The 12,708-nt window shown below is 35.3% G+C and overlaps 1 protein-coding gene across 8 annotated transcripts in view; it reads right to left on the reverse strand.

Annotated features, from left to right (window-relative positions):
* The window catches only part of BCAS3 (BCAS3 microtubule associated cell migration factor), a 592,158-nt gene that overhangs the window by 339,227 nt on the left and 240,223 nt on the right, over nucleotides 1–12,708 (reverse strand). For all 8 annotated transcript variants that reach the window (XM_059378918.1, XM_059378915.1, XM_059378916.1 and 5 more), the window contains exon 15: nucleotides 11,266–11,530. In XM_059378918.1, coding sequence (XP_059234901.1) covers nucleotides 11,266–11,530 — 265 coding nt within the window. The remainder of the gene's footprint in view (nucleotides 1–11,265; nucleotides 11,531–12,708) is intronic.

The following is a 12,708-nucleotide window of genomic DNA, read 5'->3' on the forward strand; positions in this document are numbered from 1 at the left end:
GATAAGGTTGTGATAAGAAAAAAAAATCATTCAGAGAAAAGGATATTTTAGAATATGTTACAGAAATAAAAATACAACAAGATTAGAAGACAAAGTTGGGGTATTCTCATAAAGTAAAAGAAAAAGAAAAAAAGAAAAATAGAAAAGGAAGTAACAGGTTCAGTGTAGGAGATCCATCATCCACTAACATGATTTCCAGAAAGAGGCAAAAAAGAAAACAGCAAGGAAGAAACTATGAAGAATGGAAAGAAGTCGCCTCTGGGGAATGACACCTAAGAGTGGGGAGGAAGGGGTAGGCAAGAGAGTGCGTTTTTCTTTGTAAAATGTGGTCTCATTTGACTTTTATAATAAATTTATTACTTTGATAAAGAAATTACATTAAATAGGTACAGAAAAACAAGAACACTCCAATCAGTGTTCAAAGAAAAGACCAGCAGAGATTAACTATAAACTCTAATATTGCCTCAATGGTAGAGTTAATCATTCTGGTCCCATAAAGAATGGAGATAACAAGTCCTTGAACAGTAATATACAGAGAATCGAAGAAAGGAATTTTTAGAACATACAGACACCACTTATTCAAATTATTAAAAAGTTTGCTTCCTCTCAACTACCTGAATTCATTCACAGAATCTAGGTATCTGGATGGGGTACTAAAAATGGATTTTAATTAATAGTAATATATTTCACAAGTCTGATTCTCTACAAAGACTTTGAGAAATAAATCACAGAAAACATAATAAAAAGGAAGCCAGGTTATTATAAAATGTTATAAGACATCAACATCCATAGTATACCACGTTCATGCCAGGGTTGCCATGATTACAATCATAGGAAAGTTTAGAAAAGATCGCCCTCTAGAGGCATGTCTCATTAACCATTTTAAAGCAAAACTACAAAAATCTAGAGTTTGATTTGCCAACATAAAAAAGAGAGAGAATGCATTTCACCAGCAGTAAAAAAAACAAAAGAACAAATTCCAGGTTAGTTTCGATTGCTAATTACTGTATGTGGCATTTAAGAGAAAATTTTCACAGGGAAACAATATGGCATATTCCAAATGAAGTAGACCAAAGGATAAAATATTCCAACAGAGTTCAATCAGTTTTTATGGCACTACATTTTTAACATTTATTTTAAAGGCAACATAAGAGTTTTTAAAGATACTCCACAGGTCATTTTATTTTCCTCAAAAACTATGCTATCTGAACCTCCCTCTCAATTTTGCTATGTACCTGTCTGCTCCATAAAATAGTCTATTAAAAAACTTTCATATCTTTATTTCAAAGATGGATTCTTCAGTTAGTGTTTCTGAAATGAAAGCATTTTATTTTCAGTAAGGTACTAATTATAACATCTCTCTTTTCCATCCATTTTCCTTAAAAAACTTATCTGTTCTGAGAAACAATAGGAAGTGACATGAAACTATTTAAAATGCGTACAATTTTGGTGTACAGTAAAGGTAAAGACTAGCATAATATTGTAATTTTGCAACATCATAAAAAGGATGATTATAAGAAAACAAATTCACTAGATCTAACAAATTCATTAGATCTAACAAGTACAAATTCATTAGATCTAACAAGTAAAAATCAGAAACAAAAGTTCAATCTGAACTAAAACAATAAAGTACACATAACCAGGAAAAACCCAGGTAGTAAACTAAGATAGCCGAAAAGAAGATTTTATCCAGTTAAAGTGTTTATACTATATATGTGTGTATATATATATACTCTGTGTGAGATGAGGCATGAAATTTAAAGCAGAACTACAGTGCACATGATTGATTTTTCTTGGCAAAAATTAAAACATACAAATGGAAACTTCAATCCACAAGTAAACAGTGATGTGGAAAGAAAAGTCATGAAACATCACATTATTATTGATTGTCTTAAGTAGGTGAAACTATATTAAGGCTGAAATGTGGTTGTTTTGTATTTACAACTGTAATGTGGTCTGTATCAAGAAAACTACTGATCAACAAAAGCAAGTAATTACAAAAATATCAAATAAAGGCTATAAACAATTTATGAGTGGTAAAAAGAATGCATCTTACAGATGCTAAAAAGAAAAGTGATGCTACCAGTTACTTAAAAGTACTTCACTAAAACCTGGAGGCTTCAAGTCCAAGAACTCAGAGGCCCCTCTAGAGGTGTCAATCTCATCAGCCAGCTCCATTTGGAAGAAGCAGAATCTGGAATTCAGAGCCCAAAAGCTGTGACTCAAAGAGGACTCCTCCCCTGAGGGAACAATGAGTTGATGGGAAAGGAGACACTTCCAGGAACTCTGGAGAACAGCAGAAGTGAATCAAAAACCCTTCTGTTAACTCGATGGAAACAGCAGGATAAAAAAAAAATTGGGGGTCTGGGGGAAAGTGAGCCCTATCACATAATGAATGCCATATTCCTGAACCTACATTGGAAAACTAATTTGTAAAGTAAAGAAATGCAAAGACTAAAAGAATAGGTGAATAAATCAATCCTGATGTAGCATATTAAAATGAGCAAAAAAAGATGCAAGAGAAGGAATGCTACTGCTCATACTTTCAGGTTTGAGTTGGTATCTTCCTTCATTTCAGAAACAGTATCAGAAGTCAACTTATCAATTCTGAGTCCAATAGTGCTATAAAAAGTCTCTACATAATAAAGTCACCATTATATTTCATTCACTCATTATTCAGTAAATTATTAATTTATTCTGTTTTCTGGGTAAGAGGCACTACACAAAAACACGAAAAATGAGTCAGTCCTGTAAACCCCATCAATAATAAACAGTATCAAAGACAATAATCATAGCAGCTAATCTTTTACTAAGGATTTGTTATATACCAAACACTACTTAAAGTTGATGTGATCCAGACAGTAACTCTGTAAAGGTAGATAATATTATTACCCTCATTTTATAGTTAGAAAATTAAGGCACAGGTATATTAAGTAACTTGTCTAAGATTACAGAGATAGGAAATCATGGGGAATAGAGTCTATCACAGGTAGTCTGACTTCAGGTCCTCCAACTGCCTACTCAAGCCAGTTACAACTTAGTAATGGAGATCATCAAAAAAAGAAGAAAAAAGGTAGGAAGTCGTAAGCAACAAGTACAGATAAAGAGTACAGAGAAGGGGCGCCTGGGTGGCTCAGTGGATTAAGCCGCTGCCTTCGGCTCAGGTCATAATCTCAGGGTCCTGGGATCGAGTCCCGCATCGGGCTCTCTGTTCAGCAGGGAGCCTGCTTCCTCCTCTCTCTCTCTGCCTACTTGTAATCTCTCTCTGTCAAATAAATAAATAAAATCTTTAAAAAAAAAAGAGTACAGAGAAGGAGTAAATACATAAAGTTACACACTTAATATGAAGAGGCAAAAAGTACATCATAAACTGAGCTGAGCTTAAAAGATGCATTCATCATTTACCTGAAGAAATAGGCAGAAAGCAGTTCAGGGGTAGGAACAAGGTGTTAGAATTGGAAAGCAAAGTCAAGTCATTAAATTTGCATGGGGCATAAATAATAGTGGAAGAAATGGTTTCTTCATTCATCAAAATTTTTCGGACTGGTAGAAGAAATGCTGTTCTCCTAGAGGACAATTTTCTGACCCTTTTTTTTTTAAAGCTCCCAATACCTACCACCATCCTCAATGCCTGATTCCATTAAGAAACAAAAGCAGTCTTTTCTTTCCCTTCCAACTTTTCCCCATTTTCTTGCTCCCTTTTATTTCATTTTTTTCTTGAAAGACTTATCAAGTACTGGTTTCCTAATTTCTCTCTTCCTGTCCTACCAAAATCCACTGCTATCGGCCCCCAAACTCTACCAAACTGCTCTTATCACAGTCACATGTCCTCTACGATACTAAATTTGATGGTATTCTTTTTCTCACTCTTTATCTTAATTGACCTATCAGTAGAATTTAACATATGGTTCCCTCCCTTTTCTCAGAAAAAAAAAAAATGTTTCTCATTTGGCCTCCAGGATTTCTCATGTACGGTTTTCCTTCTATGTCACTAGCTACTTACTGGTGGAGGGCGCAGGGCTCAGTCAAAGACAAGAATATGTAAGAATATATGTGGTTCTTGAGCTTGGGCGAGTTTCACCTGGGAGCTGGTGGGTGCAGGAGGGTGAAGGAAGAAAGGATGTTAAGTAATTTATCAAGAGGAGAGCCCCAGAGCTGGTTTTCAGAAGAGCGCTGTCATTTGATGGCCAGATAAAGGTCTAAAGGGAGCTTACAAAGTACCCACTCTGGTGGGTGGAAAGCCTACTGAATTCCCGCCAGGTCTACAGGGTCGTTTCTGCAGGTGGGGAGAGTCAAGTGAAATGAATCAGGTCTGCTGGTCGAGTTTCCTCATTTTGTCACATTAAAGTGGGAAGTTATTTTAATAAAAATCGTCAAAATCAGGCACACAAAAAAAATCTTCATCTTTTTTTCATACTCACTCAACTCACTAAATGATCTCATCCAGCTTTTGGGTTTATTTATGCCTTCTAAACATTTATCCTCAGCCTACTCCTTTCCACCAAACTCCAGGCTTGTAGGACCAAGTATCCACTTAATATCACTACATCAAAGACACATCTTAAACTAAACATGTCCAGAACTTCTGCTCCTATCCCTATCCCCAAACCTGCTTTAACACTGTGTTCCTCATTTCATCTGAAGGCAACTTCATCCTTCCAGCTGCTCAGGCCAGAAGACTTACTAGCCATCCTGACTCCTCTCCTTTCATACCGGACATAACATATATCAGAAATCCTGTTGACCCTACCATCAAAATGTATCAAGAATAAAACTACTACTCGCAATCTCCATTATAAACGATTCAGTCTAAGCCTTGTCTTCTCTCACCTGGATTTTTACAATACTCTCCTAACCAGTCTCACTAGGCTTCTACCCTCGTCAAGCTAAGACTGAATTCTCAATACAGATCTCCATTCCGATTCTGCTAGAATACAGTATTACCACATCACTCTTATTCTCAAAGCTCTCCATGGCTTCTCCATCTCACTCTGAATAAAAGTCAGAGACTGACATTATCTAACCACATTTCCTCTGTGACCTCATCTTCTCGTATACACCTTGTACAATGTCCTCTTTCCTGTTCCTTGAACAATCCAGGCACAGTGCAGGGATTCTACACTGGCTATTCCTTCTACCTCGTACTTGTTCCCAATATCTGCATGACTTCTTCCCATACTTCCACCAGGTCATTGTTCAAAAGTCATTATCTCAGTAAAGTCTGTAGGAAGCTTTCTAATTTCGAACTGCGATCCTCTCCAGGCATTCTCTATTCTCCCTTCCATTCTTTAATTTTCTCTATAGCACGTAAAACTACCTCCCAACTCATCATCCACCCATCCATCCTGTTCATTGTTCATATCACTCCACCAGAAAGTCAGCTTCATGGGAACAGGGATGCTTTCCTCTTTTGTTCACTGCTATACTCCTAGGGCTCAGGAAGAGCACCTGGACATAGTAAACATTAATTAGTAGTTGTTGAATAAATGAATGTTATTTCACAGATGTTAAAATAAAAAGCACTGTCAGCATGAATAAAAAGCTCTTCATTCTGGCAAGTAATGATTTAAATCTGAATTGTTTTTATTAGAACATCTAAAGATGTTTGAAAACTTTGGCTCAAAGCCTTAGAGTCTACATTTTACCAATAGGCAAAGTGTCAAGATACAAAATACAAACCAGGAAAAGACCCTATCTTCATGGAGGTCAACCTAACAGGAGATACAGGCATGTCAATGAACAAGTAACATATTATAGTATGTTCAAAGTATGTTCAGAGTGCCAATATCAAAGCTGATACAGATGACACAACATCGGGAGATCTTCAAGAGAGGCTTAAGAGGTGAAGTAATATTTTTAGCTAGATCAAAATGAAACGGGGTTTCAGTAGGCAATCAAAGGGGGAGTAATAATTACTTCAAGTAAAGAAAAGTATATAAATAGGAAAGAGGCCAAGAAATGAATATATGTGGCATATTCAGGGAAGGGTACAAAAAACAAGGTATGGTGGGACAAGAAGTTAGAAATAAGGTTGGGTCTTCTCTAATGTTCTAAAAGAATGATGACACACAGAAAGAAAGATTTTAAGCAGAAAAGTGTAAGATCATATTTATGATTAACAAGGGAAATGCTTGTGATAGTCATAAAAGGATGAAGTCTACTGAAACAGATGAAGTAAGAAATGATCTTTATTTAGGCCTTAGGAAGAAAATTAACTTTGGTCACATATTCCAGTTTTACATATTCCTAAATAGATAGGACCAAATGATCAGAGAAATAATTTCTTCTGTAAAAACTGGCCAAATTTTATCAAAAATCTAACATACAATGTAATTCAAATTATATAAAGACTGCTTGGGATCATAACATGCCAAATGTATGACAGTTGCAACTCCATCCTAACAGGTGTGAAAGTATTTGCTCTCATGTTCTTTGGTCCAAAAGAGTAAAGCTGAATCAGTAAGAGTATCATTTTTGTGTCAAGGACTACTTGGACAGTCTGGGAAGGCCTGTGGACTCTTTTTTAGAATAATACTTATAAATGCATGGAATAAAATAAATAGAACTACAAAAAAAACAATTACATATATATAGAAGCATTGTCATCAATATATGCTAAAAATTAAGTTCTGCTATAGTATTATATGTAATAAATATTCAAATCAGTAATATTATTATATAACATAACTACAAAGCAATGTTAAACATAATATTTCAAAATATGTTCAGTAATTGAAAACATTTCAAGATACATTCTTTAATGCAATATGATACGAAATGCATTTTTATTGGTGACAATGTCACAAGTACAACTAATACTACTATCATGTGTTGTCTATAGTCAAAATAAAAAGAAATGCTTAATTTTTGTTAGAGGATAGTAAACACAACAAAAGAATTTCTCTCTATGCACATTTATGGATCTTAAGAATCCTCTTAAGAGACTAAAGTCTAGGCAACAAGATAGGAAATGAAGGAGATATTTAGAGAGAATATATTTCAAATAAATAAACATCCTCTGTTAAGTAAAAAAAATTTAAAGAGGCAAACAGATAAAATAACTCTACCTAAACTGGATTGACTCCAGAAAGTAAAAAGGAAATATCCCTATATCAACTGTTATTTAACAGTTTCCTTTACTTTGCTAAAAAGAGCACAGACAAACAACGGTAATACCGCCAAAGCATGATTCATTTTCAAGATGAATCCCTCCCTGTTCAAGGTTTACATTGTTTTTTGACCAGCATCAGACTGTTTATCCACACAACTGTAAATACATCATTTTTAGAACTAACCAACAACAATGCCCATTTTGTTTTGACAGTAAGACACAAAAAGAACATGCAGAAAAATGACCATCACTTGAAGGTCTACGCTTTAAAAATAAGAAATACTATACAGAATAATGGGGTGACATTCCAACATAATAAAATTTTAACACGTCACCAGGAGGAAAATGCCTCCTGAAATTCCTTCTTTCAAAGGGAATGTTAAATGCAACACTACTGCAAAACAGTATAATCTCTTCTCTGAGATGCCTTCTGTTAGCTTCATGCAAAAAAAGGAAGAGAGCTGTGAAAGCAATCAAGCTGAGGGAAAAATCATATATTTTCACTCAGGAATTGAGTATTGTTCTTCTACTATGTGTTCTTTCATAAATGACAAATCTTTAATTGATTGGCATCTCGCACCCTTCTACAAAAATACACTGAAAGTTATTTGTTCGCGGTCATTTAATTTCGGCCTTTTCCCTTGGACTAGAAGATACACGAGAGCAGAGATTACCTCAAATTTTTGTCTACGAATAACCAAAGCCTAGCACAAAACCTGGTATGTCGTAAGCTTAACAGGGAAGGAAGAACAGGAAGAAAAAAGAAGCTCAAAAGACTTTCTGAATACATATAAATGTAAGGACGAAAAATCCTTCCTAATTTTTTTACTATTATATCTGTTCTCTAGTCAACCTAGTTGCCCCACATGCATTCTGAATCTTTCTCCATCAAGTGTTTGGTGAAATTTAATTGAAGAAATAAACTCAGCACAAAGAGAAAGGTCCTCAAAGAACCTATATTATGAGCTAATTATATGACAAAATAGTTATACCTAAAAGTTTAATTATTTCTGAAGTAAAATTTCTTGCAAATGGCTGAAAATACAAATTCTCCACAGCTTACTAAGCTTTTTTTTTTTTTTTAATTCCAATGCTTTTTTAAATGACTGTTTTCACCTAGGAATGATTCTAAAAGATTTTCAACTTTGAAGATCATGGGTCACTAGTTAAATTAAATAAACATAAATAACAACTGTTTTTATAAAAATAATGGGGCCAAAGCATAAAGTATCATCTAAGAAGAAAATAGAAGTCTTGAATTTTTTTTGAGTTAACAGAATTTCTCCCCAGAATCCATTTACCTACATATGCTTTCAGTTTATCTTAAAACTTCCTACAAAAAATACATATCTAGGATTGATTAGGTATTACAAAAAGATGTATGTTTGAACAGAAGCTAGAACAAATAAGGATGGGTATATAGCCAAAAGAACTACAGAAGTACTCAAAGAAATGCTCACACATGCAAGTTCATAACAGCACTACTCAAAACAGTAAAAAGGTGGAAACAACCCAAATATTCTTCACTGGAAGAAATTATAAAATATAGGTATATACATACTGTAGAATATTACTGGGGCATAAAAAGGAATGAAGTACTGATAAATAATACAATGTGGCTGTACCTCAAAAACATACCACGTCATATGAGCCAGCAATGAAAGATCACATATTGTATGATAGCAGTTATATGAAATATTCAGAATAGGTAAATCCATAGAAATGGAAAGCAGATTGGTGGTTGCTAGGAGCCTGGTAGAGAGGAACAGAGGAACTGGTGCAGTCAGTTAAGCCTCCAACTCTTGGTCTTGGCTCAAGGTCGTAATCTCAAGGTCATAAAATCAACCCCGAGCTAAGTTCTGCACTCAATGCAGAGTCTGCTTAAGAGTTTCTCTCCATTCTTCTGCACCATGTGCATGCGCTCTCTCTCAAGTAAGTAAATAAATCTTTAAAAAGAAAAAAAAAAAACCGTTCTTCTTGGGTGAGGAAAACATTTTGCAACTAGTTAGAAGTGCTGGTTCATCACTGTGAATGCACTAAATGCCATGAAATTGTTAAAATTTAAATAGATAACTTTTGGGAGAAGTCCCCTCTGCCTCTTGGACACGAATGCTTATTTCCTTCCCCAGATTATGGAAGCTCTCAGCTATGATCTGCTCAAATACATCTTCCAGACCTCTATCTTTACCTCTTCAGGGATACCAATAATTCTCATATTGGAACATTTCATTGAGTCACTAACCACCTTACACCAGTTAGAATGACAAGACAAGAAACAACAAATGTTGGAGAGGTTGTGGAGAAAGGGGAACCCTATTACACTATTGGTGGGAATGCGAGTTGGTACAGGCACTTTGGAAAACAATATTGAGGTTCCTCAAAAAGTTAAAAATAGAGCTACCCTATGACCCAGAAATTGCTCTCTGGGTATTTACCCCCAAAATACAGATGTGGTTTAAAGAAGGGGCACAGGCACCCCAATGTTCATAGCAGCAATATCCACAAGAGCCAAACTGTGGAGGAGCTGAGATGCCTTTCAGCAGACAAATGGATAAAGGAGATGTGGTCCATATATACAACAGAATATTACTCAGCCAACTGAGTAATAACACCCAACATTTGCATCAGCATGGATGGAACTGGAGGAGATTATGCTAAGTGAAATAAGTCAAACAGAGAAAGACAATTATCATATGGTTTCACTTATTTGTGGAACATAAGGAATAGTATGGAGGACATTAGGAGAAGAAAGGGAAAAATGAAGGGGGGGAAAATCAGAGGAAGCAACAAACCATGAGAGACTATGAACTCCGGGAAACAAACTGAGGGTTTTAGAGGGGAGGGGAGTTGAGTGATGGGTGAGTCTGGTGATGGGTATTAAGGAGGGCACATATTGCATGGAGCACTAGGTGTTACACACAAACAATGAATCATGGAACACTACATCAAAGAGTAATGATGTACATAATAAAAACTTTTTAATAAAAATAAAACAAGTTAACAACTTAAAATAGTTACTTTTACATTATGTAAAGTTAAGATCAACTGAATAAATGAAAATTGATTTCTGTAATAACCATAATCTCTCTAGCTAAAATTCCCTATTCTTTTTTTTTTTTAAAGATTTTATTTATTTATTTGACAGAGAGAGATTGCATGTAGGCAGAGAGGGAGGCAGAGAGAGAGAGGAGGAAGCAGGCTCCCCGCTGAGCAGAGAGCCCGATGCGGGACTCGATCCCAGGACCCTGAGATCATGACCTGAGCCGAAGGCAGCGGCTTAACCCACTGAGCCACCCAGGCGCCCCAAAATTCCCTATTCTTAAAAACCTAAATTGGTCATCTGTCAAGGAGAACCTGCAATGCTTTAGAAAAAATGTCATTTAATGTAAACAAATAACGTTCTGTCATTCCAGTGGAAATAAAATGGTACAACCATTCCAATATTACCTACCAAGGTCAAGATCCACATACACACCCAGCATTTTCATTAAAAAATGAATACACATTTGCATGAAGGAACATGTACAAAAATTTTCATTGCATCACTATTTTTAATAAACCAAACCACAAACCTGCCAAATACATAGTAAAAAGGATAGATAAATAAATAAATAGAAGCATATTTGCACAACAGAAGATGTAAGAGCAATGGAAATACATAAAGTAAACCCACACAGAATAACATGAATTAATCTCACAAACGTAATCCCATGGTGATATATTTTTAAAATAAAATGCAAATGCTGGTCTAAAACACATGATTAGCAGCTATTCCTCCAACAATGAATATTTCTTAATGAGCTAAAGTACCGACTCTGGTTAAAGACAAAGTTTTCTGAAAAAATCTATAGGTATGTGATTCAATCTATAAATTTATAAAAATAATCTCAACTTCCTATTCCACACGTGACACAAAGTATGCCTTAGATATTAAAAAAGTTAGCATGGCAGAGATCATCATTCCTATATTGGCTTCAATTTATTAAATTACTTAATAAATTTAAGAATGTCCCCAATGAGCCTAAGATCTTCTATTTGCATGAACAGATGAGGGGGGGGGGGAATGTTTTAATTATTTTATCCCAGATCTCAAAACATAAAGATAACAAGAGAAGAATGGTAGGATTCAGTGGGGAGAGAAAAAATTGGTTTACCGTGCAGAGGTGATCCAGAAGGGCTACTTGATAGACCTGGAACAGGGCTACAGCGACCTCCTTGCTTAGACGTCAGTTCTTGTTCAATTTCTTCCAGCCCAGCACTTTTCTGGAAACGGCTCATACGATTCACAACTCGTGGTGACATATGTGTTCGAACACAAGGCTGGCCACCATAAGGGTTGATGGGGAAAACGTGGGAAGTCCCCCGGAGAGTACTGACCACGACCCAGCGACAATCATGGCTGAAGCAGATGTCTTGTACCTAGAAATGGATAGGGAAAAACACAAACAGGACTGAAACTATTTGGATTAATATGTTAATGGAATTTAAATTTTTTTTAAAGGAGGGGGGAAAGAAAACGATTTGGATTTATCTAGTATCACACATACCACCAGATCTAAATAGAAACATCTAACTTGTTACCAAATTTACCTCATATTAAGTTTTAAATTAAAATTTTTATTCTACAGGTGAGTTACCTGGTGAATATTGATCAAAACTCCCTATCAGGAATTCTGTCTCTTGCAGCACAGAGTGCCAAGTCAAAAATCAGAACCTAGGCAGTTTCACCCTATATATCTACAAATATATATATGAGTCAGTTTTATTTCTCTAAATTTATTTGCCTTCTAATAAGCATAAAATAGTAAAAATAAAAATAAACATTATACAGTGTAGGTGCAGTTATTAATCCAATCCTTCAATGGATTAATATTCATTAATATTCATTAGGTTCCATGCTAATGAATGGAATAATAATTAATATTCATTAGGTTCCATGCTAAGCGCTAGAAATAAAAAGGTGAATAAGAAAAAATCTTTGGGAAAAGCTAGAGGAAGGAGCCAGACATAGTCTCATGATCTGAAGGAACAACTCTGCACACATCTGCTTGTTCTTTACTGTGCATAAGATTTTTATTTAAAAAAAATAAAAGACGAAGAAGAAGAAGAAAGAAAGAAAGAATCTTTGGGCTCACAGCCTAACAGGAGAAAAAAACAAGTAAGAAATTTGTGAGAATGTAATGTAAACAAAGTGAAGTATTTGCCTTATGAATCAGGAACAGTGGTAAGAAAAAGGAAGAAATATATGAAGTTTCTGTGAAAGGTAAAAAGGAGATGGTGAAGGTGGAGGTGTAGGAAGGGCCTGGATTCTGGAAATAAGTTTTGACATAGGAAATACAGAGAAGGAGAGAAGGCAGTCCAATTTAGATATATTGAGACATTCTACATTAGATATAAATGCATAGATAGAAGATGGAAATGATGTTCAGCATATCCAAAAAAAATAATAATAATAATTTAAAAATCAGACTTGGCAAAAGCCAGAGCAAGAGGTATTTGGATTTTATTTAGGAAATAGTGGAGTCAAGGGACACCTGGGTATCTCAGTTGTTAAGCATCTGCCTTCGACTCAGGTCATGATCCCAGGGTCCTGGTAT

This window comes from Mustela nigripes, chromosome 16 (assembly GCF_022355385.1).
Source record: "Mustela nigripes isolate SB6536 chromosome 16, MUSNIG.SB6536, whole genome shotgun sequence".
Lineage (NCBI taxonomy): Eukaryota > Metazoa > Chordata > Mammalia > Carnivora > Mustelidae > Mustela > Mustela nigripes.